General features: G+C 47.0%; 1 protein-coding gene across 1 annotated transcript; it reads left to right on the plus strand.

Moving 5' to 3' along the window:
* Nucleotides 1-1813: 1813 nt before the first annotated feature.
* On the plus strand, nt 1814-27843 carry LOC137322694 (P2Y purinoceptor 3). Its single transcript, XM_067985637.1, has 2 exons — nt 1814-2041; nt 25325-27843. Exon 2 carries the CDS (start codon nt 25385-25387, stop codon nt 26363-26365), a length of 981 nt encoding a protein of 326 aa, XP_067841738.1. The 5' UTR covers nt 1814-2041; nt 25325-25384; the 3' UTR covers nt 26366-27843.
* Nucleotides 27844-27991: the final 148 nt, after the last annotated feature.

Consider the following 27991-nt stretch of genomic DNA (forward strand, 5'->3'; position numbering starts at 1 on the left):
GTGAGCCCGGATTATGGGCTTAAGTCTCTAGAGTGGGGCTCGAGCCCACAACTGTCTGACTCAGAGATGCGAGTTGGAAAATCCCCATAAGCCCAGCCTGGATAACCACTTGTAAAACATTCCATGGTCTAATAACCCTTTTCATGGAAAACGTTTTCCTGACTTTTCTCTTTCCTTGATCCGGTGATAATCCTCAGTCTCTCCTTACTCATCCATCTACTAATGTCAAGTGTCAGCCATGCCTCAGCGGGAAGCACTCTTGCCTGTGAGTCAGTGAAGTTTGTGGCTTTGTGTCCCACTTCAGAGAACTGAGCACAAAATCTAAGCTGACACTTCCAGTGAAGTACTGGTGTATTATAAACGATCCCACAGCACTATTTCAAAGAAGAGCAGGCAAATTCACTCCTGATGTCCTGGGCCAATATTTATCACTCAACCAACAACACTAAAAACGGATTATCTGATTGTTCTCATGTTGCTATTTGTGGGACTTTGCTTTGCACAAATTGGCTGCTGCGTTTCCCACATTACAGCAGTATCAACACGTCAAAAAGTACTTAATTGGCTGTAAAGCGCCTTGGGATGTCCAAATAAATGCAAGTTCTTTCTTTTCTTCTTAGTGGAATCAATCTTTCAGTGTTCCTGGCAATTCATTTCTATATCCTCACATTGCCTATCATGCCGATCCCCAAATCACCTTTTAATCATTCTTAAGAGTGCTTTGAAGTGCCCTAGCAAACCATTCACTGCTACACAGCGGTTCAAGGAGACGGCTCACCATCACTACCACATTGTCAAGGGGCGACTAGATACCTAGGGGTTCAGGTACATAGATCATTGAAGTGTCATGAACAGGTGCAGAAAATAATCAATAAGGCTAATGGAATGCTGGCCTTTATATCTAGAGGACTGGAGTACAAGGGGGCAGAGGTTATGCTGCAGCTATACAAAACCCTGGGTAGACCACACCTGGAGTACTGTGAGCAGTTCTGGGCACCGCACCTTCGGAAGGACATATTGGCCTTGGAGGGAGTGCAGCGTAGGTTTACCAGAATGATACCCGGACTTCAAGGGTTAAGTTACGAGGAGAGATTACACAAATTGGGGTTGTATTCTCTAGTGTTTCGAAGGTTAAGGGGTGATCTGATCGAAGTTTATAAGATATTAAGGGGAACAGATAGGGTGGATAGAGAGAAACTATTTCCACTGGTTGGGGATTCTAGGAGTAGGGGGCACAGTCTAAAAATTAGAGCCAGACCTTTCAGGAGCGAGATTAGAAAACATTTCTACACACAAAGGGTGGTAGAAGTTTGGAACTCTCTTCCGCAAACGGCAATTGATACTAGCTCAATTGCTAAATTTAAATCTGAGATAGATAGCTTTTTGGCAACCAAAGGTATTAAGGGATATGGGCCAAAGGCAGGTATATGGAGTTAGATCACAGATCAGCCATGATCTTATCAAATGGCGGAACAGGCACGAGGGGCTGAATGGCCTACTCCTGTTCCTATGTTCCTATGACGGGCAATAGGTGCCCCCCTTGCCAGCGACACCCACATCCCGAGAATTAATTTTAAAAAAAATTCAGTAATAAAAGTGGGTGGAAAATCCAGTCCAAAAAAGCAGTTAAAAAAAGCACACATGACATGCTTGGCAGAGATGAGAATAGAAAGCAAAAGACTCGCAACAATAAACAAAAATTCCCAGATGCCAAACCGAGCTGATGTCTGTTTACCACGTGAGGTGGAGGAGGGATTTGGGACTGAATTCAGTTCTCTTTAAAAAAAAAGCTTTGACTCAGTGAAACAGACCGGAGCTGCAAAGGGCTTTCAATGATGTCCGGATCTCACCCCCAGAGGGGTACCTACCTTGCTATATATCCTCCCACGCTCAATATTTATCATTAGTCTCTGTGAACACCAGCCGGCTAAATTGAGCGCGTTTATTTATTGTTTTATTGTTTTATTGTTTTAATCACAATTTTTAGCAAGTCGAGGATCGAGGGTCGGAGCTGGTCCCACGGTGAGAGTCTGAGAGGCGGGTGAGTGCCTTTTGAAATTTCAATTTGTCTCCTGGATGTTTTGCAAATGGAAAGTTTCAAAGTTGCCCATCAGTTTCACTGAGTCCGGGAAGTTTAGTTTTTATTCTTTTCTAAAAATAATTTTCCCATCAATATTTGGCCGGGATGGGGTTATTTATCTGCTTTATTGCATTGCCACGGCAGTGATTGGGAGACGTTAGTTTGTACCAAGCTTAGAATTCAAGAGAGAGGGAGAGCTTCTTTTATGCTGCTTATTTTTAATTCCCCCCAGCTTTCACTCGGATTGGGGTACCGGTCCCGTAGGTTGTCACTAGCTCCCCCCTTTCCACTCTTCATGCGTAAGCCTGGGCAGTAAGTGTGAGCAGGCTATTCGGCTGTGGAGGGGCGGCGCAAGCCAAGCCTGACTCCCTTTGGTTATAGGGAAGTGGGAGAGGTGTGCCTGTGTGAGGGAGGGTGGGAGAGTTTAGACCATAAGACCATAAGAGATAGGAGCAGGAGTAGGCCATTCGGCCCCTCGAGCCTGCCCTGCCATTCAATGGGATCGTGGCTGATCTGATTTTTACCTCAACTCCACTTTCCCGCCCTTTCCCCATATTCTTTGACTCCCTCGCTGATCAAAAATTTGTCTAACTCAGCCTTGAATGTATTCAATGACTCAGCCTCCACAGCTTTTTGGGGTAAAGAATTCCAAAGATTCACGACCCTCTGGGAGAAGAAATTCCTCCTTATTTCCGTCTTAAACGGGCGACCCCTTATATCTGAGACTATGACCCCTAGTTTTAGATTCCCCCATGAGGGGTAACATCCTTATTTTAAACACTAAAACATCACAACATACATTTCTATAGCACTTTCCCACATGCTGGACATACCTCAATGTGTTTTACATTAAGGAGATAGAGATCTTTAAAAAAAATTTAAAATGTTACCGGGGCTAAAAGAGTTAAATTCCGAGGACAGGTTGCACAGACTGGGCTTGTATTCCCTCGAGTATTGAAGATTAAGGGGTGATCTAATCGAGGTGTTTAAGATGATTAAATGATTCGATAGGGTCGATAGAGAGAAACTATTTCCTCTGGTGGGGGGAGTCCAGAACAAGGGGGCATAACCTTAAAATTAGAGCCGGGCCGTTCAGGGGTGATGTCAGGAAGCACTTCTGCACACAAAGGGGAGTGGAAATCTGGAACTCTCTCCCCTAAAACGCCGTTGAGGCTGGGGGTCAATTGTAAATTTCTAAAAATGAGATTGATCGATTTTTGTTAGGTAAGGGTATTAAGGTCACGGAACCAAGGCGGGTAAATGGAGTTAATATACAGATCAGCCATGATCTAATTGAATGGTGGAACAGGCTCGAGGGGCTGAATGGAATGAGAGAGAATGAAAAGCAATAGAGGAGTGATTGGATGGTGGTAATAATTCTCACCGTGTCAAACAGTGAACCTCCCTTTTTTGGTGCAGTTAACCACATGATGGGATAAGTTTTATCTTAAACATAGGAACAGGAGTAGGCCATTCAGCCCCTCGTGCCTGCTCCGCCATTCGATAAGATCATGGCTGATCCATATACCTGCCTTTGGCCCATATCCCTTAATACCTTTGGTTGCCAAAAATCAGATTTAAATTTAGCAATTGAGCTAGTATCAATTGCCGTTTGCGGAAGAGAGTTCCAAACTTCTACCACCCTTTGTGTGTAGAAATGTTTTCTAATCTCGCTCCTGAAAGGTCTGGCTCTAATTTTTAGACTGTGCCCCCTACTCCTAGAATCCCCAACCAGCAGAAATAGTTTATCTCTATCCATCCGCGGTAGATCAGGGAGAATTGCTTAGTTGGCACCAAGCCTGGGGTTTAAAAGCCTGTGGATCCGAGGTCACCTTACACCTTGATGCAGTAGCGATTGGGCTAGAGACCCAGAACTGGATACGGTGCAGCGTAACTCGGAACAGGCCCGATGGAATTCGCTGCCACCTCCCATTGGTTTGCCGAGGCTAGGGAGCCACCTACTACTGGCAGCCCCTTTCCCTAATGTCAATCACCCGCGGGGTGGTTGTGATAGGCTTGCACTCTCGGGTGACGCTGTCCGCTGCCCTCAATGGTGAGCTTGCAGCTCTGCAAGTGAACGGTGGCTGGGGCACAAATTGCCAGATGACAGAAAGGAATTGTATAACAGTTCAGCTGCGATCTGCTTGCCCCATCTGGCTGACATCTGCCTGGCAGGCTAGGGAGACCACTGGGGACACTTGCGGGAACTGAAGTTTTTTAACGACACGCATGCTTCACGAGCCGCTCCGCCTCAGGAAAGTTTGTTAAAGCCGTGCAGAATGTAAACTCTTAGGAGTGAAATGGTGCAAGTCACGAGAGGTCCTAATTAGGCCTTCAGGCCAATTCTGTTGGCCAGCTGAGGATTTTAAGATAAATGGCAAGAAAAATCCAGGGGAGGAAATGAGGAGAATTTTTTTACGCAGCGAGTTGTTCTGATCTGGAATGCGCTGCCTGAAAGTGTGGTGGAAGCAGATTCAATAATAACTTTCAAAAAGGGAATTGGATATATAGTTGAAAGGAGAAATTTTCAGGGCTATGGGGAAAGAGCGGGGTTTGGGGGGGTGGGGTGTAGGATTAATTGGAAAGCTCTTTCAAAGAGCCGGCACAGGCACGATGGGCTGAATGGCCTCCTTCTGTGCTGTAAGATTCTATGATTTTGCACTTGCAGAAATGCATGGTTGTGGCCGAGTCTCCACACCGACTTAGTAGGTAGATCGGAACAGGAGGGGGCCATTCCGCACTCGAGCCTGTTCCGTTATTCAGTTAGATCACGGCTGATCTGTAGCTCAGCTCCATTTACCCGCCTTGATTCCATAACCCTTATTACCCTCTGGAGTATATAGAGGGTAATACCCATAATACCCTTAAGGTCACCTACTTCCGCCCCTGCCTCAGCTCATCTGCTGCTGAAACCATCATCCGTGCCTTTGTTACCTCTAGACTTGACTATTCCAATGCTCTCCTGGCCGGCCTCCCATCTTCCACCCTCCATAAACTTGAGCTCATCCAAAACTCTGCTGCCCGTATCCTAACTCACACCAAGTCCCGTTCACCCATCACCCCCTGTGCTCGCTGACCCACATTGGCTCCCGGTCCGGCAACGCCTCGATTTAAAAATTCTTATCCCTATGTTCGAATCCCTCCATGGCCTCGCCCCCCTCCCTATCTCTGTAACCTCCTCCAGCCCTACAACCCTCGGAGATCTCTGCGCTCCTCCAATTCTTGCCTCTTGCACATCCCCGATTTTAATCTTTCCACCATTGGCGGCCGTGCCTTCAGTGCCTGGGCCCTAAGCTCTGGAATTCCCTCCCTAAACCTCTCCGCCTCTCCCTCCTCCTTTAAGACCCTCCTTAAAAAATCTACCTCTGACCAAGCTTTTGGTCACCTGTCCTAATATCTCCTTATAAGAACATAGGAACATAGGAACAGGAGTAGGCCATTCAGCCCCTCGTGCCTGCTCCGCCATTTGATAAGATCATGGCTGATCTGTGATCTAACTCCATATACCTGCCTTTGGCCCATATCCCTTAATACTTTTGGTTGCCAAAAAGCTATCTATCTCAGATTTAAATTTAGCAATTGAGCTAGTATCAATTGCCGTTTGCGGAAGAGAGTTCCAAACTTCTACAACCCTTTGTGTGTAGAAATGTTTTCTAATCTCACTCCTGAAAGGTCTGGCTCTAACTTTTAGACTGTGCCCCCTACTCCTAGAATCCCCAACCAGTGGAAATAGTTTCTCTCTATCCACCCTATCTGTTCTCCTTAATATCTTATAAACTTCGATCAGATCACCCCTTAACCTTCGAAACACTAGAGAATACAACCCCAATTTGTGTAATCTCTCCTCGTAACTGAACCCTTGAAGTCCGGGTATCATTCTAGTAAACCTACGCTGCACTCCCTCCAAGGCCAATATGTCCTTCCGAAGGTGCAGTGCCCAGAACTGCTCACAGTACTCCAGGTGGGGTCTAACCAGGGTTTTGTATAGCTGCAGCATAACTTCTGCCCCCTTGTACTCTAGTCCTCTAGATATAAAGGCCAACATTCCATTTGCCTTCTTGATTATTTTCTGCACCTCAGTGCGGCTCAGTGTCAAATTTTGTTTGGTAACACTCCTGTGAAGTGCCTTGGGATGTTTTACTATGTTAAAAGCGTTATATAAAAGCAAGTTGTTGCTGTTGAATTGGTTTGAAGTTCAGTCACTGTTGTTATGTAGACAAATGCGACAGACAATTTTTTTGCGCATGTAAGATCCCACAAACAGCAACAAGACCAGTGACCAGTTAATCTGGTTTTGGTGATGTTGGTTGAGGGAGGAATATTGGCCAAGGTACCAAGAGAACTCAGCTAGATACTGTGTCCAATTCTGGGCGCCACACTTTAAGAAGGATGTCAAGGCCTTGGAGAGGGTGCGGAGGAGATTTCACAGAATGGTTCCAGGGATGAGGGACTTCAGTTATGTGGAGAGACTGGAGAAGCTGGAGAAGTTGTTCTCCTTAGAGCAGAGAAGGTTAAGGGGAGATTTTAATAGAGGTGTTCAAAATCATGAAGGGTTTTGAAAGAGTAGATAGGGAGAAACTGTTTCCAGTGACAGGAGGGTCGGTAATCAGAGGACACAGATTTAAGGTAATTGACAAAAAATCCAGGGGGAGATGAGGATAATTTTTTTTAATGCATCAAGTTGTTATGACCTGGAATGCACTGCCTGAAAGGGCAGTGGAAGCAGATTCAATAGTAACTTTCAAAAGGGAATTCAATATACATCGAGTTGCATCAAAACCACAGCACTGAAACAGGCCATTCGGCCCAACTGATCCATGCTGGTGTTTATGCTCCACACAAGCCTCCTCCCTCCCTACTTCATCTCACCCTATCAGCATATCCTTCTATTCCTTTCTCCCTCATGTGTTTATCCAGTTTCCCCTTAAATGTAACTATGCTATTCGCCTCAATTACTCCTTGTGGTAGCGAGTTCCACATTCTTACCATCCTTCGGGTAAAGAAGTTTCTCCTGAATTCTCTGTTGGATTTATTAGCGACTATTTTATATTTATGACCTCTAGTTTTGGACTCCCCCACAAATTGAAAAGCTGGGGGTTAAATTGAACAGGGCCCGAAACCGGGCGCGGGTATTGCGATCCGCGATTAACCCACGCCTGTACAGGCAGGACGCGACATTCGTCCAGTCTCAGTACCTCACCTGAAAGCAGCTGTCTCTCTGACAGGCTGCCAAAATCTCTTAAAGGTAGCCAGTACCGGTTATTTGCTAAAAATAACAGTCTGCTGTCTGCTCAGAGTCTGAATGGAGATCAGACATCGCACACGTAAAACACAGATGCAGGTCCCATCACTATGCTTACAAACAGTTGAGTTATGTTAAAAGTTTGAATAAAGGTTGCGCACTACTAAATCCCACATCCTCCAATCTGCACACCAGACCTCACCAATCAGCTGATCTGAGTTGGTACCAGGCCTGTGAGAGAGCCTGCACCAAGGTGCTCTGATGATGCACTAGAGACCTTGGTGCAAGAGGTGGACAGAAGGAGGGACATCCTATATCCTCAGGGGGGCAAGAGGCCCTCCAGACATATACCCAAAAGGCAGTGGGAGGCAGCGGGGGACGAAGTCAATGCCAGGCTCACAGCATCATGAACATGGATGCAGTGCAGGAAGAAGTTCAATGCTTTGACATGAGTGGTCAAGGTGAGTGAGGTCGACTGTCACGTGGCGTCTCCTACCAACTGCACCACACACTACACCCCCATCACCCACATACCAATAAACTCTTTCCACCAGTACTCAACTCTTCCCAATCAGATGCTTCCTCTCACCCTTACACATTACCACTGTTTCAAGCCGCCCACCCACAACTCACAGGCCACACACACTGGCAGCTATTCAACCATGACAGGCACATCACCCAGGCTTTCTTGCAGGAGGAAGTGGCGCATAGCAAGAAGCAGCAAGTGGCAGTGGCATTTAGCCCCTCGAGCTTGATCTGCCATTCAGTGAGATCATGGTTGACCTGTGACCTTACTCCATATACCCGTCTTAGCCCAATATCCATTAATACCCTTGGTTCTCAGAAATCTATCAATCTCAGATTTAAAATTCACAAGTGAGCGAGCATCAACTGCCATCTACAGAAGAGCGTTCCAAACGTCTCCCACCCTTTGCGTGTAGAAGCGTTTCCTAACTTCACTCCTGCACATCCTGGCTTTAAATGTTAGGCTATGTCCCCACGTCCCAGTATTTAAATACAGGAGACCTCCAAAAACAGTTACAAATGCATCAGCAGCCAGAAGCAATAATCCAGTAACTAACCTGTAAATCCTGCATGGTCCCTTTAAATAGCGCTGGTGGGGGGTCCTCCAGGCACTCTAAGACGCGTTCAGATGGTCGTGGTTAAGACAGTGCGTTGAGTGGAGCGTTAAGTCCCAAAATGGTGTCTATCTCTTTAAATCAGCATTGCACACTGATCAAACGCATATTCTCCTTACTTTACATGCTGCCGGCGTTCGTTACTTGCGCATACCAAGATGGCGTCCGGCACACGGCTCGTGCGTGTGCGTCCAAGGCGCCATCTTGGATGCTTGGGAGGCCACGTAGCGCCGAATCAACGGGCGCTCGACGGCCCAATTTCTAGCCCTTTCTTCAAGACCTCAATCAGGTCACCCCTCCGCCTTCTCCCTTCTAGAGAGGAGAGCCCCAGCCTGTTCAGCCTTTCCTGATAAGGATATCCGCTCAGTTCTGGTATCATCCTTGTGAATCTTTTTTGCATCCTCTCCAATGCCTCTATATCCTTTTTATAATGTGCATTATATACTTGAAAGGGAGAAATTTACAGGGCTGGTCTTAGGTAGGGAATTCCAGGATATTGACGCAGCGACGATGAAGGAATGCCGTCATTTCTCCAATCTGGAATGGTGTGTGACTTGGAGGGGACCTTGGAGGTAATGGTGTCCCCGTGATCTTGCCGTTCTTGTCCCTCTCGTTAGTTGAAGTCATGGGTCAGGGAATGAAGCTGAACGCCACATCTCCAGACTCTGAGCTGAAAGTGCTACCAACTGAGCCAAGCCGACGCACTTCATTGGACAACAAGCACCTTTCAGTCAAGTGACCATTCTTCATACCTTACTCGTTCTCGGGATGTGGACGTCGCTGGCGAGGCCGGCATTTATTGCCCATCGCTAATTGCCCCTTGAGGAAGGTGGCGGTGAGCCGCCGCCTTGAACCGCTGCAGTCCATGCGGTGAAGGTTCTCCCACAGTGCTGTCAGTTAGAGGAGTTCCAGGATTTTGACCCAGTGATGATGAAGGAACGGCCGATATACGTCCAAGTTGGGATGGTGCGTGACTCGGAGGGGAACTTGGAGATGATGGTGTTCCCGTGCATCTGCTGCCCTTGTCCTTCTAGGTGGTGGAGGTCGCGGGTTTTCACAAAGAATTATAAAGACTGTACAACATAGAAACGGCCATTCGGCCCAACAGGTGTATATGCTCCCCATCAGCCTCTTCCTACCCTTTTTCATCTAACCTTATCAGCATATCCTATTCCTTTCCCCCTCATGTGCTTATCTAGCTTCCCCTTAAATTTATCTATGCTGTTTGCCTCAAATACTCCTTGTTGGTGCGAGTTCCACATTCTCACTACTCTCTGGGTGAAGTAGTTACTCCACAATTCCCCATTGGATTTGTTAGTAGCTTTGGGAGAGGTGAGCCTAGATGGGTGACTGTAGGCAAGCTATTCGACTGCAATGGCATCACAGTTGAGCCTGGTTCCTGTCCTCCACTGATGTTCAAACATGCATTTCAGGCAGGGGTTATGGAATGGCTGAGTGGAATCGTGGCTGAATCTCCCCCCTCTCCTTGTCCAGGGTCATTGTGCCACTTGTGTTATCCCTGCTGCCATTCAGGCCGAGATCAAACCTGGGACTTCCCCGGGCCGAACGGTTCACTTCTGGCAGTGCATTTCCCAGCAAGGCATCGGAGGAGCTGAGTCCAGCTTTTTATTCTTTAAAGATTAACTTTACTCAAAAAGGTTTACAGAGAAAGAAAGAACTTGCTTTCGGATAGCACCTCACCATCCCAACTTGGACATATATCGGCCATTCCCCAGGGCATCCCAGAACACTGTTCACAACCACTGAGTTACTTTTGAAGTGCAGTCACTATTGCTACGTGGGCAAACACGACAGCTAATGTGAGCACAGCAAGATCCCACAAACAGCAGTGAGACGATTGAGTAGCCAGTCTGTTTTTTTTTGGTGGCGTTGGGCTGAGGGGAATACCGGTCAGCACACCGGGTTAAACGCTCCACTCTTCAAGTAATGCTGTGGGATCTTCTACACCCGTCCCAGCCAGCAGATGGGGCCTGGTGGAACGCCTTACTGGAAGGGCGGCACCTCTGACAGTACTCCACTGCTGGAGGGAGACACAAGCACCTTCTCACTCGGAGGCGAGAGTGCTGCTAATTGAGCCCAGTCTATACTTGGGGGCGGTAAGAGCAGAAGCATGAGACGAGTTAATCCTGGAACTGCGTGGAGGGTCTATCCTTCGAATCTGGGGATTGTTAATCGTATCATGTGATTTACAGCAATTAGTGTTAATTGTATTCAGGTGGTGTGTGTCAATTGGGGACTCTCTCGTATCCTTTTTATATGAGTGCTTATCTAGGGTGTGTGTGTGTGTGTGTGTGTGTTTTAGAATCTCTGTGAATAAAGGCTTGGAAGCAACTGAAGACCGGGTTCTCTATTCTTCACCACTTGGGCTATGCAGTTTATAACAGGGATATCGTTTAAGATTAAATGTAAGAGTTTTAGGATAGAGAGCAGGAGAAACTTTTTTTATACAGAGGGTTGTGAGACTGTGAACTACACTGACGGAGTTAGTGATTACAGCTGTGACTCAGTGGGTAGCGCACTCTCACCTCTGACTCATGAAGGTCGTGGGTTCAAGCCCCACTCCAGGGACTTGAGCGCAAAATCTATGCTGACACTCCCAGTGCGGTGCTGAGGGAGTGCTGCCCTGTCAGAAGTGCCGTCTTTTGGATGAGACAGCGTTAAACCGAGGCCCCCGCCTGCCCTCTTGGGTGGACGTAAAAGATCCCACGGCACTATTTCGAAGGAGAGCAGGGGAGTTCTCCCCCGGTGTCCTGGGGACAATATTTATCCCTCATTCAACGTCACTAAAACCGATTATCTGGTCATTATCACATTGCTGTTTGTGGGATCTTGCTGTGCGCAAATTGGCTGCCGTGTTTCCTACATTACAACAGTGACCACACTTCAAAAAAGTACTTCATTGGCTGTAAAGCGCTTTGGACCGTCTTGAGGTCACGAAAGGCACTATATAAATGCAAGTCTTTCTTTATTGAAACAGAGACCATGTCAACATTTAGGGATAGATTAGATAGGTGGTTGAAGAAGAGGGGGATAGCGGATTATGGAAACAGAGCGGGCACGTGTGGTTGGGGTATTGCTCGAGTGGAGGATAAACAAAACACTGACTGGTTGGGCCGATTGGCCTGTTTCCGTGTTGTAATTTCTATGAATGAATAATATTGATATCAGTATTTATTTTTTAATCTTCAGCTGTGATCGAGAGATGACACTACACAACATTTCGAGCGTTGTGAGATACTCGAGATTAATAGGATTTTTCGGAATGATTGATGTGGGAAATAGACCTTCCCTGAAAAGGAGCTGGATGATTATCTGGCTAGAAATGGGATTGAGGATCAGGGGTAACTTTAGGTACAGATAATTGAACAGTTAGTGGTGCACTAAGATGCCAGTAGTATTATTTGTGCTGGTAATATTATCTGTTTCAGTAATATTATCTGTGTCAGTATTTTCTGTGCCAATAGTATTTGTGCTGAAAATATTATCTGTGCCAGTAATATTACCCATGCCTGTAGTATTATCCATATCAAAATATTATCTGTGCTAGTAATGTTATTTGGGCTGGTAGTATTATCTGTGCTAGTAATATTGTCTGGGCTGGTAGTATTATTTGCTAGTAATGTTATTTGGGCTGGTAGTATTATCTGTGCTAGTAATGTTTTCTGGGCTGGTAGTATTATCTGTGCTAGTAATGTTATTTGGGCTGGTAGTATTATTTGCTAGTAATGTTATTTGGGCTGGTAGTATTATCTGTGCTAGTAATATTGTCTGGGCTGGTAGTATTATCTGTGCTAGTAATGTTATTTGGGCTGGTAGTATTATCTGTGCCAGTAATGTTGTCTGGGCTGGTAGTATTATCTGTGCTAGTAATATTGTCTGGGCTGGTAGTATTATTTGCTAGTAATGTTATTTGGGCTGGTAGTATTATCTGTGCTAATAATGTTATTTGGGCTGGTAGTATTATTTGCTAGTAATGTTATTTGGGCTGGTAGTATTATCTGTGCTAGTAATGTTTTCTGAGTTGGTAGTATTATCCGTGCTAGTAATATTGTCTGCGCCGGTAGTGTTGTCTGTGCCGGTAGTGTTGTCTACGCTGGTAGTGTTGTCTGTGCCGGTAGTGTTGTCTGTGCCGGTAGCGTTATCTGCACTGGAAATATCTGTGCTGATAATATTATCTGTGCCGGTACAAGCTGAGACCGGTGGCTTTTATTCTCTGTTGTACTACGTCAGCCATGGCTTAGTGGTAACACTCCTGCCTCTGAGTCAGAAGGTTATGGGTTCAAGTCGCACTCCGGGGACTTGAGCACAAAATCTAGACTGACACTACTAAGGGAGTGTGACATTGTCAGAGGTGCTGTCTTTCAGACGAGACGTTAAACCGAGGCCCCGCCTGGCCTCTCAGGTGGAGGCGGAAGATCCCGGGGCATTATTTGAAGAAGAGTAGGGGACTTCGTCCTGGGCCAATATCTATTCTTCAACTAACATCACTAAACAGATGATTTGGTCATTTATTTCATTGCTGTTTGTGGGATCTTGCTGTGCACAAATTGGCTGCTGCGTTTCCGACATTACAACAGTGACCGCACTTCAAAAAGTACTTCATTGGCCGTAAAACACTTTGAGACGCCCTGAGGTTGGGAAAGGCGCTATATAAATGCAAGTCCTTTCTTTATTTAAAAAACTGCTCTCATCTAGAATACCATCTCAAACGAGCTGGACTGCCAGCAGTTATCTGAATGTTTTATTACTACAGACAGTATGAACTACGTGCGCAATCTAAACTGTGTACATATTGTAAAGAGGAAAACTCACCCTGCCAATTATTTCCTGTCCTCAAGGCCGTGACTCTTGCTGGGCCCCAGTTGTACGTCCCCAACAGCTTCCTTCTGAAAGCTTTTTCAAGTGACCATCCTTCCCATGGGAACATAGACAGTCAGCAAGTTATTTGACGGGGGTTGAGGGGGTGGGGGCAATTCTGATTGTTTTCTTTATTTCGGTCATTAACCAAATGCTGACTCAGCTAACTCAGCATGCCATTGAACATAGGACGTACTTATTCTGTTGGGTTCGTTACGACACTAAAACAAATTGCATTTATATATAGCGCCTTTTAACATAGCAAAAACGTTCCAAGGCGCTTCACAGGAGCGTTGTCAGACAAAATCTGACACCGAGCCACATAAGGAGATATTAGGACAGGTGACCAAAAGCTTGGTCAAAGAATTAAATTTTAAGGAGCACCTTAAAAGGAGGAGAGAGAGAGGCGGAGAAGTTTAGGGAGGGAATTCCAGAGCTTAGGGTCAAAGGCAGCTGAAGGCACGGCCGCCAATGTGTGGAGCGATGAAAATTGGGAATGCGCAAGAACCCATAATTGGAGGAGCGCAGAGATCTCGGAGGGTTGTAGGGCTGGAGGAGGGTTACAGAGCTAGGGAGGGGGGTGGGGGGGGGCAGGCCATGGAGGGATTTGAACGTGAGGATAAGAATTTTAAATTTGAGGCATTGGTGGACCGGGAGCCAATGTAGGTCAGCGAGCACAGGGGGTGATGGGTGAACAGGACTTGGTGCGAGTTAGGGTATGGGGCAGCAGAGTTTTGGATGAACTCAAGTTGAGCCATGGCTGGGTGAGGGGTGGGGCTGGGGTGGTGGGGAGAAGTGGAAATGTTTATTAATGGCGGGGGGTTGTGGTGAGGGGGGAGGGAGGGTACGTGACATTTACCATCGAATCCATGCCAGCCTGAACGTTGTGTTATTCAGTAAGTGGCTGTACACTGAAGGAATGGCATTGGCCGTAGACTTGGGTGCTCCTGCCATTGATGCCATCGTTTGATCTAAAGGACCGATCCTCTGGAGACCTGACGACATCAGACCGCCACATTTCCGCATGTCTCACGTGCCGATGGCGGGTCGTCAGATGGGAGCAAGGAATCAAATTCCTTTCCTTTTTAGCAACGGGAAATGGCAGAATTTGACTACAGGAAGAAAAGTAAAATAGGGGAGAGTGGCACCATGGTGCCCATGGCTCTCCGTTTGAGCCTGTTCGCTGGGGAGCTGCCTTGTGAATTTGACAATACCGAATGGGCAGCTGTTGGCCCAGGTCTAGCCTGGGATGGGTCCATCTGATGTAACATTGTGACTCACGTACTTAAAATACCAGATGAATTGGGAGCCTCTTCTAAAGACAAGCTTAGTAGCGTTTCATCAGTCATTCACAACCCAGAGCCGCATTGATCTCTCTCAGGAGCGGCGTGCTCTGTACTACGGTGAAATCTCCCAGCGATATGCCCAGCCAGCCATGACTCTGAGGCATCACTTCAAGCCGACAAAAAGGGTAAAGAGTGAGATTTGTGCTCAGAAAGTGTGAAGCAAACCCAGAAGCAAGGACCTTATCATAGAATTATAGAAACTTACAGTACAGAAGGAGGCCATTCGGCCCATCGTGCCTTTGCCGGCTCTTTGAAAGAGCTGTCCAATTAGTCCCATTCCCCCTGCTCTTTCCCCAAAGCCCTGCAATTTTTTTCCCTTCAAGAATTTATCCAATTCCCTTTTGAAAGTTATTATTGAATCTGCTTCCACCGCCCTTTCAGGCAGTGCATTCCAGATCATTACAACTCGCTGCGTAAAAAAAAAATTCTCTTCATCTTACCTCTGGTTCTTTTGCCAATTGCCTTGAATCTGTGTCCTCTGGTTACCGACCCTCCTGCCACTGGAAACAGTTTCTCCTTATTTACTCCCATCAAAACCCTTCGTGATTTTGAACACCTCTATTAAATCTCCCCTTAACCAGCTCTGCTCTGAGGAGAACAATCCCAGCTCCTCCGGTCTCTCCGCACAACTGAAGTCCCTCATCCCCGGTACCATTCTAGTGAATCTCCTCTGCACCCTCTCTAAGACCTTGACATCCTTTCCTAAAGTGCGGTGCCCAGAATTAAACACAATACTCCAGCTGGGGCCCAACCAGTGATTAATAAATGTTCATCAAAAAAAACAATCACATTTTTAAATCTAAACGAATGTACAGCACTCAGAGGGGGTCATTTAGACTTTGTACGACAGTGTAAATGCATGTTGTTGCTGTTTGCTGTTTGGGCAGAATTGAAAGGTGAGTTTTGCAGCGTCTGGATAAAAATAAATGATAACAAGCTCAAAATTAAAGAATCGATTGGAGCCTGTTAGATTCTAGAGAATCAAATGGAACTTCCGAAAGTGAAATAGGATTAATATTAGACAGATGGTTAACCTCATTACACTCCAGTTCCACAAACATTGGTAGCTTACCCAGGCTTGTGTTTCACAAGGGCCAACAATCTTCTCCCTCGGCGCAGGCCCTTTAGCTAAAGAAGTCCGCATTGACCTAGAGGTCCAGGACACCACTGTGCTCGACAAAGAACGCTAAATCTCACCACATGCAGCCAATGTCTTCCTCTTACCCTTCAGACCTTTGGGGAGTCAGTGCCCTTCCTAGTAACATAAACACCATTAAGAGATTCAGAGCTATCCTGGGATATAAGAGGGCTGAACCAAAGATGAAAGGCTCAAAGCATATTCTCCTGCGCTCAAATATTAGTATAACCTTGAACAAGGATGTGGGTTCAAGTTCCCACTCCAGAGACTTGAGCGCAAAATTCAGGCTGACACTCCCACCGCAGTACTGAGGGAGTGCTACACTGTCAGAGGTGCCGTCTTTCGGATGCAACGTTAAACCGAGGCCCCGTCTGCCCTCGCAGGTGGATCCCCACAGCCATTATTTTGAAGAAGAGCAGGGGAGTTCTCCCTGATGTCCAGGGCCAATATTTATCCCTCAACCAACGTCACTAAAAACAGATGATCTGGTCAGTGTCACATTGCTGTTTGTGGGATCTTGCTGTGAGCAAATTGGCTGCTGCGTTTCCCTGCATTACAACACCACCTGCACATTCCCCTCCAAATCACACACCATCCCGACTTGGAAATATATCGCCGTTCCTTCATCATCGCTGGGTCAAAATCCTAGAACCCTCTACCTAACAGCACTGTGGGAGAACCTTCACCACACAGACTGCAGCGGTTCAAGAAGGCGGCTCACCACCACCTTCTCAAGGGGCAATTAGGGATGGGCAATAAATGCCGGCCTCGCCAGCGACGCCCACATCCCATGAATGAATTAAAAAAAAACACTTCAAAAAGTACTTCATTGCCTGTAAAGTGCTTTGGGATGTCCTGAGGTAGATGAAGGAATGGCCGATATATCTCCAAGCCGGGATGGTGTGTGACTTGGAGGGGAACTTGGAGGCGATGGCGTTCCTATGTGCCTGCTGCCCTTGTCCTTTCTGGGTGGTGGAGGTCGCGGGTTTGGGAGGTGCTGTCGAGCTTCTTGCATTAAAAATAAAAGAAGGCCGAGGGAAAGTGTAAGTGCAGGACTGAGCCGTCCCACCAAAGCAGGAAGGCGCCAGGCTCCATCTCTGGTCTGTGCCGAGTTAGCTGATCTCAACTTGGGTGGTGAGGGGTTCGGGGGTCGAGGCACTCATGCTCACCTCAGCCCCTGTGGGTAAGTGAGGGCAAATGAAAGGTCAGCCAGGGTTCTCAACCCTGATCGCTATCCAGTGACCCCTGCCGGAGATTGAACCCTAGCACGAGTCAAAGATTTGTGGAGAAGATTGTTAAACGGAAAGTTTTACCGTAGAATCTTGCAGCACAGAAGGAGGCCATTCAGCCCACTTTGCGTGCGCCGGCTTTTTGAAGGGGCTATCCAATTAGACCCGCCCTTTTCCCATATTCCCTGCCTCTATTTCCTTTTCAAGTATATATCCAATTCCATCAAGTTACAACGAAACCACAGCATAGAAACAGGCCATTCGGCCCAACTGGTCCGTGCTGGCGTTTATGCTCCACACGAGCCTCCTCCCACCCTACTTCATCTCACCCTATCAGCACATCCTTCTATTCCTTTCTCCCTCATGTGTTTATCCAGTTTCCCCTTAAATGCATCTATGCCATTCGCCTCAACTACTCCTTGTAACCACTCCATGTGTTAGCGAGTTCCACTTTCTAACCAGTCTCTGGGTAAACAGGTTTCCCCCTGAATTCCCTGTTGGATCTAATTTCTCTTTGATCTTTTAACTCAGATTACTTGTTGTGAGCTGCGAACCCTTATTAAGTATAAAATAAACACAGCTGCATCAGAAACAAAGGAGACATGAGGAAAATCTTTTTTACACAGCGAGTGCTTAGGCTATGCTGCCCGATGGGGTGGTGGAGGCAGATTCAATCATGGCCTTCAAAAGGTAACTGGATGAGTACTTGAAAGGAAAAAAAATTTGCAGGGCTACGGGGATAGGGCGGGGGAGTGGGACTAGCTGGATTGCTCTTGTAAAGAGCCGGCCCGGACTCGACGGGCCGAATGGCCTCCTTTCTATGATTCTATCCGCACACACAGAGCCAAAGGGAAGAGAGGGTTGAATGACTTCCTCAATAAAGATATTGCACAAGTTGGGATCCTATCTGATTGGCACCGGGTGAGGGCACTGTAGCCTCCAAGAGCGTCTTACATAAAACAATAAGGCTGGGACAAAGTACACGGTGTAAATAGACGAGCACAGGAGATGGTGTTTGATGATAGCCTGTCCCCTACGCACAGCCCGTCCCTGGGTGCTGTCGCTTGTTTTGTAAAGGAAGAAAGAACTTGCATTTCTATAGCGCCTTTCACGACCTCAGGACGTCCCAAAGCGCTTTTCAAGCCAATGAAGAACTTTTTGAAGTGTAATCACTGTTGTAGTGCAGGGAAACGCGGCAGCCAATTTGTGCACAGCAAGATCCCACAAACAGCAATGTGATCATGACCCAGATTATCTGGGTTTTTTTTTAGTGATGTTGGTTGAGGGATAAATATTGGACAGGACACCGGGGAGAACCCCCCCCACCCACCCACCCACCCCCGCTTTTCTTCGAAATAGTGGCCGTGGGATCTTTTACGTCCACCTGAGAGGGTAGACGGGGCCTGGGTATAACATCCCATGCGAAAGACGGCACTGCAGCACTCCCTCAGCACTGGCACTGGGAGCGTCGGCCTAGATTTTGTGCAGAGTGGGGTTGAAACCACAGCCTTCTGACTCAGAGGGTAGAGTGTTAGCCACAGGGCCACGGCTGACACCATAATATAATGAACCAGCAGTTCCACTCTTGACACGGTTCTTAGGGTCAAGGTTTACCTGTTCTCCCCGTGTCTGGTGATGTCTTTTTGTGGTAAAAACACTGGGATCAGTAAACCAGTAAAACCTTGTAAGGAATACTGATCAAGGGGCAACAGACAATCCCTTAACCCCTTCGCGTTAAGTACTAATCAAAGAACCAGCCACATCTCGGAAAGTACCGAATACCTAAACTTGACCCTCTTACCTGCTCTAAATTATGTTAATGATTTACATGTAAGGCCCATATGTATGGTCACCAAACAGGAAGTCTTTATTAACATACTTAGTGATAGTACAATTGCCATCATCTTTATATTAAACAGTAAAAGTAATCTAATAACTTGGGGAAATACTATTAACAGATGTAATGAATATCTGAGGTGACAAAGAGCAGGGGAGTTCTCCCCGGTGTCCTGCCCAATATTTATCCCTCAACCAACACCTAAAAACAGATTATCTGGTCATTATCACGGTGCTGTTTGCGGGATCTTGCTGTGCGCAAATTGGCTCCCGCGGTTCCCTACATTACACCTGTTACTACACTTCAAAAGCACTTCATTGGCTGTAAAGCCCTTTGGGACGCCCTGAGGTCAGAAAAGGCGCCATAGAAACGCAAGTTCTTTCTTTTATCGTGTGTGTCACAATAACCCAGCATTAACTGCGCTCTACTTGTTACGAATAGCTAAGAGTCCAAGGCTGGCACAAAGGCCTGACTTGTCCTCCCCAGTGGAGCCCAGCGACACCGGTTATCTGGGTGCTGACCAATTACGCGCATAACTTCAGTATCCCCGAGTCTCCTCGATCTTCTCCGTCCGTCCATCAAACCCTCCGTCTGAACGAATCCCCGCCCACTCTTGCACGCGATGATCCGCCAATTGGGCTTGTCTGAGAGTCGCTCAGCATTGCGACCAGATTTTCAGGCGAAGCAGGAAAGCAGGTAATTTTTCTGGTGTTTTATTTCACTTTTTTATTTACTTTATCCTCACTGGGACCTGCTCTGTATTTTCTGATTCAATTTAATGAATTTTCATGGTATAAATATGAATCTTATTAAAAATTGAAAAGCTGCCCTGATTGCAGGCTCCTTAACACCTTTTGCCTGATGTGCATGAATGATGGTGAAATCATTAAGGGTCAGCGTGTGGCTCAGTGGATAACACCCTGGCCTGAATTTTGTTTACTCTGGTCACTAGCCAAATGCTGACACGGCCAACTCAGCACGCAGTGGGCTTTGAACTTAGGACGCACTTATTCTGTTCGGTTCGTCACATAGAATCATAGAAAGGTTACAGCACGGAAGGAGGCCATTCGGCCTATCGAGTTCATGCCGGCTCTTTGCAAGAGCAACCCAGCTAATCCCACTCCCCTGTCCTTTCCCTGTTAACCTGCAAATTTTTTTCCCTTCAAGTACTTATCCAATTCCATTTTGAAGGCCATGATTGAATCTGCCTCCACCACCCCCTCGGGCAGTGCATTCCAGATCCCAACCACTGTGTAAGAAAAAGTCTTTCCTCATGTCACCTTTGGTTCTTTTGCCAATCACCTTAAATCTATGTCCTCTGGATCTTGACCCTTCTGCCAATGGGAACAGTTTCTCTCTGTCTACTCTGTCTCGACCCTTCATGATTTTGAACACCTCTATCAAATCTCCTCTCAACCTTCTCTGTTCCAAGGAGAACTACCCCATCTTCTCCAGTCTGTCCCTGTAACTAAAGTCCCTCATCCCTGGAATCATTCTAGTAAATCTCTTCTGCACTCTCTCCAAGGCCTTCACATCCTTCCTAAAGTGCAGTGCCCAGAACTGGACACAATACTCCAGTTGTGGCCCAACCAGTGTTTTATAAAGGTGGTTCATAACTTCCTTGCTTTTGTACTCTATGCCTCTATTTATGAAGCCCAGGATCCCACATGCTTTTTTAACCACTTTCTCAACCTGACCTGCCACCTTCAACAATTTGTGCTGATATACCCCCAGATCTCCCTGTTCCCGCACCTCTTTTCGAATTGTCCCTTTTAGTTTATATTGCCTCTCCTCGTTCTTCCTACCAAAATGTATCACTTCGCATTTCTCTGCATTAAATTTCATCTGCCACGTGTCCGCCCATTCCACCTCCCTGTCTATATCCTCTTGAAGTCTATCACTATCCTCCTCACTATTCACTACACTTCCAAGTTTTGTGTCATCTGCAGATTTTGAAATTGTGCCCTGTACACCCAAGTCCAAGTCATTAATATTTATCAAGAAAAGCAGTGGTCCCAGCACTGACCCCTGGGGAACACCACTGTACACCTCCCTGCAGTCCGAAAAACAACCGCTCACCACTACTCTCTGTTTCCTGTTACTTGGCCAATTTTATATCCCTGCTGCCACTGCCCCCTTTTATTCCATGGGCTTCAAATTGATGAGAAGCCTATTTTGTGGCACTTTATCAAATGAGTTTTGGAAGTCCATATACACCACATTAACTACATTGCCCTCATCTACCCTCTCTGTTACCTCATCAAAAAACTCAATCAAGTTAGTTAAACACAATTTGCCTTTAACAAATCCATGCCGGCTTGCCCTAATCAATCCACACTCGTCCAAGTGACTGTTAATTCTGTCCTGGATTATCGTTTCCCCACCACTGAGGTTAAACTGACTGGCCTGTAGTTGCTGGGTTTATCCTTACACCCTTTTTTGAACAAGGGTGTAACATTTGCAATTCTCCAGTCCTCTGGCACCACCCCCGTATATAAGGATGTTTGGAAGATTATGGCCAGTACCTCCACAATTTCCTTACTTCCCTCAGCAACCTAGAATGCATCCCATCCGGACCGGGTGACTTATCTACTTTAAGTACAGCTAGCCTTTCTAGTACCCCCTCTTTATCAATTTTTAGCCCATCCAGTATCTCAACTACCTCCTCTTTCACTCTGACTTTGGCAGCATCTTCTTCCTTGGTAAAGACAGATGCAAAGTCCTCATTTAGTACCTCGGCCATGCCCTCTGCCTCCATGCGTAGATTTCTTTTTTGGTCCCTAATTGGTCCCACCTCTCCTCTTACTACCCGTTTAATATTTACATGCCTATAGAAGACTTTTAGATTTCCTTTTATGTTGGCTGCCAGTCTATTCTCATACTCTCTCTTACTTCCTTTTTCACTTCCCCTCTGAACTTTCTATATTCAGCCTGGTTCTCACTTGTGTTATCAACCTGACATCTGTCACGCTCCCCCTTTTTCTGCTTCATCTTACTCTCTATCTCTTTCATCATCCAGGGAGCTCTGGCTTTAGTTGCCCTACCTTTCCCCCTTGTGGGAATGTACCTAGACTGTTCCCGAACCATCTTCTCTTTAAAGGCCGCCCATTGTTCAATTACAGTTTTGCCTGCCAATCTATGATTCCAATTTACCCGGGCCAGATCTGTTCTCATCCCACTGAAATTGGCCCTCCTCTAATTGAGTATTTTTACTCTAGAATGCTCTTTGACCTTTTCCATAGCTAATCTAAACCTTATGATACTGTGACCACTGCTCCCTTAATGTTCCCCCACTGACACTTGCTCCACTTGGCCCACCTCATTCCCCAAAACCAGATCCAGCAATGTCTCCTTCCTCATTGGGCCAGAAACGTACTGGTCAAGAAAGTTCTCCTGAACACACATCAAAAATTCCTCCCCACCTTTGCCCTTTACACTATTACTATCCCAGTCTGTATTAGGATAGTTGAAGTCCCCCAGTTATCACTACTCTACGGCTTTTGCACCTCTCTGTAATTTCCCTGCAAATTTGCTCCTCTATATCCTTCCTTGGTGGCCTATAGAATACACCCAGTAGTGTAATGGCACCTCTAGTGTTTCTTAACTCAAACCAAATAGATTCTGTCCTTGACCCCTCCAGGACATCCTCTCTCTCCAGTACTGTAATATTCTCCTTAATCAATACTGCCACCACCCTCCTCTCTTTCCTTCCCTATCTTTCCTGAACACCTTGTATCCAGGAACATTTAGTGCCCAATCCTGCCCTTCTTTGTGCCAGGTCTCCGTTATCGCCATGACATTGTATTCCCATGTGGCTATTTGCGCCTGAAGCTCACCAACCTTATTTACTACGCTTCGTGCGTTTACACACCTGCACTGTAAACCTATCTTAGACCTTTTTGTATTCTCTCTTAGTCTGATCCCACCTAATACCATCATATTTCTTACTCTAATGCTATCTGTCTCTCCCAATCCTTTGTGCATCTTGTTTCTCCTTTCCAATGCTACATCCTGGTGCCCATCCCCCTGCCAAATTAGTTTAAACCATCCCCCACATCACCAGCGAACCTCCCCGCGAGGACATTGGTCCCAGCTCTGTTGAGGTGCAACCCGTCCAGCCTGTACAGGTCCCACCTTCCCCAGAACTGGTCCCAATGCCCCAGGAATCTGAAGCCCTCCCTCCTGCACCATCTCTCCAGCCACTCATTCATCTGCTCTATCCTCCTATTTCTATACTCACTAGCGCGTGGCACTGGGAGTAATCCGGAGATTACTACCTTTGAGGTCCTGCTTATTAATCTCTTTCCTAGCTCCCTAAAATCTGCCTCATCCCTCTTTCTACCGATGTCGTTGGTACCGATATGGACCACGACCTCTGGAGGTTCACCATCCCCCTTCCTAATATTCTGCAGCCACTCACTAAAACAACAACTTGCATTTATATAGCTCCTTTAACATAGCAAAAATGTCCCAAAATGCTTCACAGGAGTGTAATCGGACAAAATTTGACACCGAGCCACAGAAGGAGATATCAGGACAAGTGACCAAAAGCTTGGTCAAAGACCAAGGAGCTTCTTAAAGAGATAGAGGTGGAGAGGCGGAGAGGTTTAGGGAGGGAATTCCAGAGCTTGGGGCCCAGGCAGCTGAAGGCACGGCCGCCAGTGGTGGAGCGAAGAAAATCGGGGATGCGCCAGAGGCCAGAATTGGAGGAGGGCAGAGCTCTCAGAGGGCTGTAGGGCTGGAGGAGGTTACAGAGATAGGGAGGGGGCGAGGCCATGGAGGGATTTGAAAACAAGGATGAGAGTTTTAAAATCGAGGCGTTGCCGGACCGGGAGCCAATGTAGGTCAGCGAGCTATAGCCAGTGTTCAGGACTGTCCATTCTGAACACTTGTACATGCCCTCTATATCTGCTAGATAAGGTCTGCTACAGAGGAATATGAGATAATCTTCTTCTAACTACAAGAAGAAGCTACCTTTGCTACTCTACTGAGACTACAAGTTGTTATTGACCAATGAAGATCTGCTGGGGGGTGTGTTAAACCCTCTTTTTTTTATATATCTTAATTTGAAAGATGAACCCCCCCTCCATAGAATTAACCAATCTGAGTGAGACACGCGTCAGAAGGGTCAATCATCGCCAACAGTCATTAAAAAGAAAGACCTGCATTTATATGGCGCCTCTCCTGACCTCAGGACATCCCAAAGCGCTTCACGGCCAATGAAGTGCTTTTGAAGTGTAGTCACTTGTTGTAATGTTGTCTGCCCTCTCGTAGTAGATTCCACGGCAATATTCGGAGAAGAGCAGGGGGGTGGGGGGCGGGAGGGGTTCTCCCCGGTGTCCTGGGCCAATATTTATCTCTCCACCAACATCACTAAAACAGATGATCTGGTTGTTATCTCTCATTGCTGTTTGTGGGATCTTGCTGTGAAATTGGCTGCCACGTTTCCCTGTATTACAACATTGATGACTTCAAAAGTACTTCATTGGCTGTAAAGATCTCTGAGACGTCCTGAGGTCGTGAAAGGCGCTGGAAATGGAAGTTCTTCCTTTTATTACCACAAGTGGCTATTGAAATTGAATAAATCACGGCCTCCAAGAAGGAATTAGATAAACACTTTGAAAGGAAAATATTAAAGAGTACGGGGAAAGAGCAGGGAAATGGGTTAGCTCTAGTAGTTAGCTCTGGCTCCAGCACAGGCATAGTGGGCTGAATGGCCTCTCTCAGTGCTGAAATTTGTGCAATTTGATGATTCGAAGACCGTGGGAGATCACTGATTGATTTTCTTTTAAGATTACTGTGTGTTACATAGAATTAACAGCACAGAAACAGGCCATTCGGCCCAACTGGTCTGTGCCGGTGTTTATGCTCCACACGAGCCTCCTCCCTCCCTACTTCAGCTGTCTTTATCTGCAAATCCTTCTATTCCTTTCTCCCTCATGTGTTTATCTTGAAGTTTCTCCTGAATTCCTTATTGGATTTATCATTAGCTATCTTATATTTATGACCCCTACTTTTGGACTCCCCCCACAAGTGGAAACATCTTCTCTATGTCTACCCTATCAAACCCCTTCATAATTTTACAGACCTCTATCAGGTCACCCCTCAGTCTTCTCTTTTTCCAGAGAAAAGAGCCTCAGCCTGTTCAATCTTTCCTGATAGTTATAACCTCTCAGTCCTGGTATCATCCTTGTATATGTTTTGTTTCTTTGTCTGCATTTTTCTCTCTGATTTTACTAGGGAGCAGTTCCACGTGGGACAATCGATAGATTTTTGTTGGGTAAGGGTAGCGAAGGATATGGAGCTAAGGCGGGTAGGTGGAGTTGAGTACGGACCAGTCACAATCTCATTGAACGGTGGAACAAGCTCGAGGGGCTGAATGGCCTCCTCCTGTTCCTGAGGATGTTCTCGTTTAAATTTTCTTTTTCATTCCAGGCAGTGGCTGAGCGTGAGAAAAGGAGATTCGAGACTCAGGGAAGCACCCGGAGTCAGAACATGGAGAATTCCACCTCTGCCCATCAGCCCAGCTCGGAGACCAACGGCTGCACCTTTCAAGAGAAGTTCAAGAACATTCTCCTTCCTGTCGCCTACACGGTGGTCCTGGTCCTTGGGGTGGCCTTGAACCTGACGGTCATCGTTCAGATCGGCCTCTCTCTGAAGCCGTTGACCAGGACCACCATTTACATGCTCAACCTGGCCATCGCTGATCTCCTCTACGTCTGCTCCCTGCCGCTCCTGATCTACAACTACATCCACATGGACTACTGGCCCTTCGGGGAGCTCATGTGCAAGGCTGTCCGCTTCCTGTTCTATGCCAATCTGCACGGGAGCATCCTCTTCCTCACCTGCATCAGCTTGCAGCGGTATATTGGCATCTGCTACCCCCTGAGCTCATGGCACAAGAAGCGTGGGCCCAGGTTCGCCTGGACGGTCTGCGGCCTGATTTGGCTTTTCGTGGCGGTGGAGTGTGCCCCCACCTGGATCTTCGCCTCCACTGGGACCCAGAGGAACCGGACGGTGTGCTATGACCTGAGCAGCCCCGAGTTCTCCCTTTACTATTTCCCCTACGGGATCACCCTGTCCGTGGTGGGTTTTGCCATCCCCTTCGTCGGGCTGCTGACCTGCTACTGCGCCATGGCCAAGGCGCTCCGCAAACCGGCCCAGGACCTGGGCCTCGCCATTCAGCGCAAGAAGAGCAAGGCCTTACGTATGGTCGTCATCGTGGCCGCCGTCTTCATCGTCAGCTTCCTGCCCTTCCACCTGACCAAGACAATGTACCTCATCGTCCGCACCCAGAGCTCCATCACCTGTGAGGCCCTGCAAGGGTTCGCCCGGGCCTACAAGTCCACCAGGCCTCTCGCCACCATGAACAGCGTCCTGGACCCCATTCTGTTCTACTTCACCCACGAGAAGATCAGGCAGGGCACGCGGAGCTTCCTGGAGAAAGTAACCGCCACGCGGAAGGCTAAGGGCTGAGTTCGCGGGATGAACTTTGACCCCCCTCGCCTTCCCCGCGCGGGTTCCACATATTTGTCCAATTAAAACAGCAGCTTGGACAGTGCTTTCAGGTACTTCTGGATACGCAGTAGTACCCGTTAAAGGCAGCCGTGCGCCGGGACCAAAAGAATTAGACTGCCATGTCTACAGAGTGATATTTAAATGCCTGACCGCATAACATTACGCAGGGGGGCCCTTAAGCTTCAATGCACTGTGACGTTCTAACCTGAGTGTGACCAGCAGGTGCGCCGCGCATGCCTGTCAACCTAAAAAAAAAAGAGCAAAAACTGACCGACGGGCTCCGACAAAAGCTGTCGCAGCCCCCTAGAAAAGCTCAATACTGGAGTTAGGCTTAAGACATGCAGGAACAAACAATTACACTGAAAGTGCAGCGGGACGCAGGCTTGTTATAACTCAAGCTGCGGACGTGCCCAAGGTCGCATCTCTCATACTACAAAACAAAAATACACAACAGCTTTAAAAGGCGAGGGGGCGGGGGATGCGAGTGTTCAGGGCTCAGTGATTATTTTCTCGGAAGCGGTCTCAGGGTTTGGACTCTGCCTCCCCGCCCAGATTTTTTTGGGGCACTTTATTTGGTGCATTTCGTCGTCTGATTGTATTTCTGTCTTTCAAACCAAAAAAAAAGAATTTCTCCTTGGAAGGACCAAAGACGTTTTCAATTTCTGAGAATAAAGTCTTTGCTCAGACTTTAGTACAAGTTCCCAGGAGCCATTTCCTCCCTTTGGGAATAAAGCTCCAGATACACATTGTTTATCATGGTTGTTTCGTAATCCATTCCTGATTTAATCTGAAATAATTCTGGGTCTGTTGTAGACTAATTGATAGACATTGATTGCTACAATTAGTCAATAACTTCATTATCGTTGTATCCTGCGACTACCAGGGTGGAAGATGCCAAACTAGATGGACTGTGGACTTTTTTCATTTATCGATTCCTATGTTCCTATTTTATCATTTGCAAGGATGGGTCTAAATTCCTGTTTTGTTCATCCCAGTCTATTCACACAACACGTTTCCACTGGATTTGAATATAAATTCACCGCGCTTCCAGTGGGGAGTTGTGCTCGATGGGAGGGCAGGTTGGATAATCGGTGCCACGATGTTTTTGCAGCCCTCTCTCCGACTAGAATCCCTTCAAACACAGCTCCCTGCTGGGAGCACGGGATCAGTTCGTTCATCCCTTGATTCCATTTGGCAACCAAATACAAAGGGAACCATGAAGGGCGCTCGTAGACCCTGTTTAATTGAAAGGAGTGTTTTATACTTCTCTTTATTGAAGTCCTCTTTGACTAGGTGAGAGAATTCCACTGTAATGTGAGGAGGGTGAGGGAAATACTCTTCAGATTACACCCGTGCAACATTGACTGGGGGTGAATGTTACAATTTAGTGCTCCTGCAGAGTTTTTGCACTATGGGATGCATATCAGGCAAGAGAAGGGGGGTTGAGGGGAAGTGGGGGGGGGGGGGTTGAGGGGAAGGGGGGGGGGGGGGTTGAGGGGAGGGGGTGGGGTTGAGGGGAAGGGGTGGGAGTCCATGCCCACGATTCACGATCCCTGCATTTTCCATTGGAGTACTTATCCCGAA

The sequence above is a fragment of the Heptranchias perlo genome, chromosome 6, assembly GCF_035084215.1.
Source record: "Heptranchias perlo isolate sHepPer1 chromosome 6, sHepPer1.hap1, whole genome shotgun sequence".
NCBI classification, from domain to species: domain Eukaryota; kingdom Metazoa; phylum Chordata; class Chondrichthyes; order Hexanchiformes; family Hexanchidae; genus Heptranchias; species Heptranchias perlo.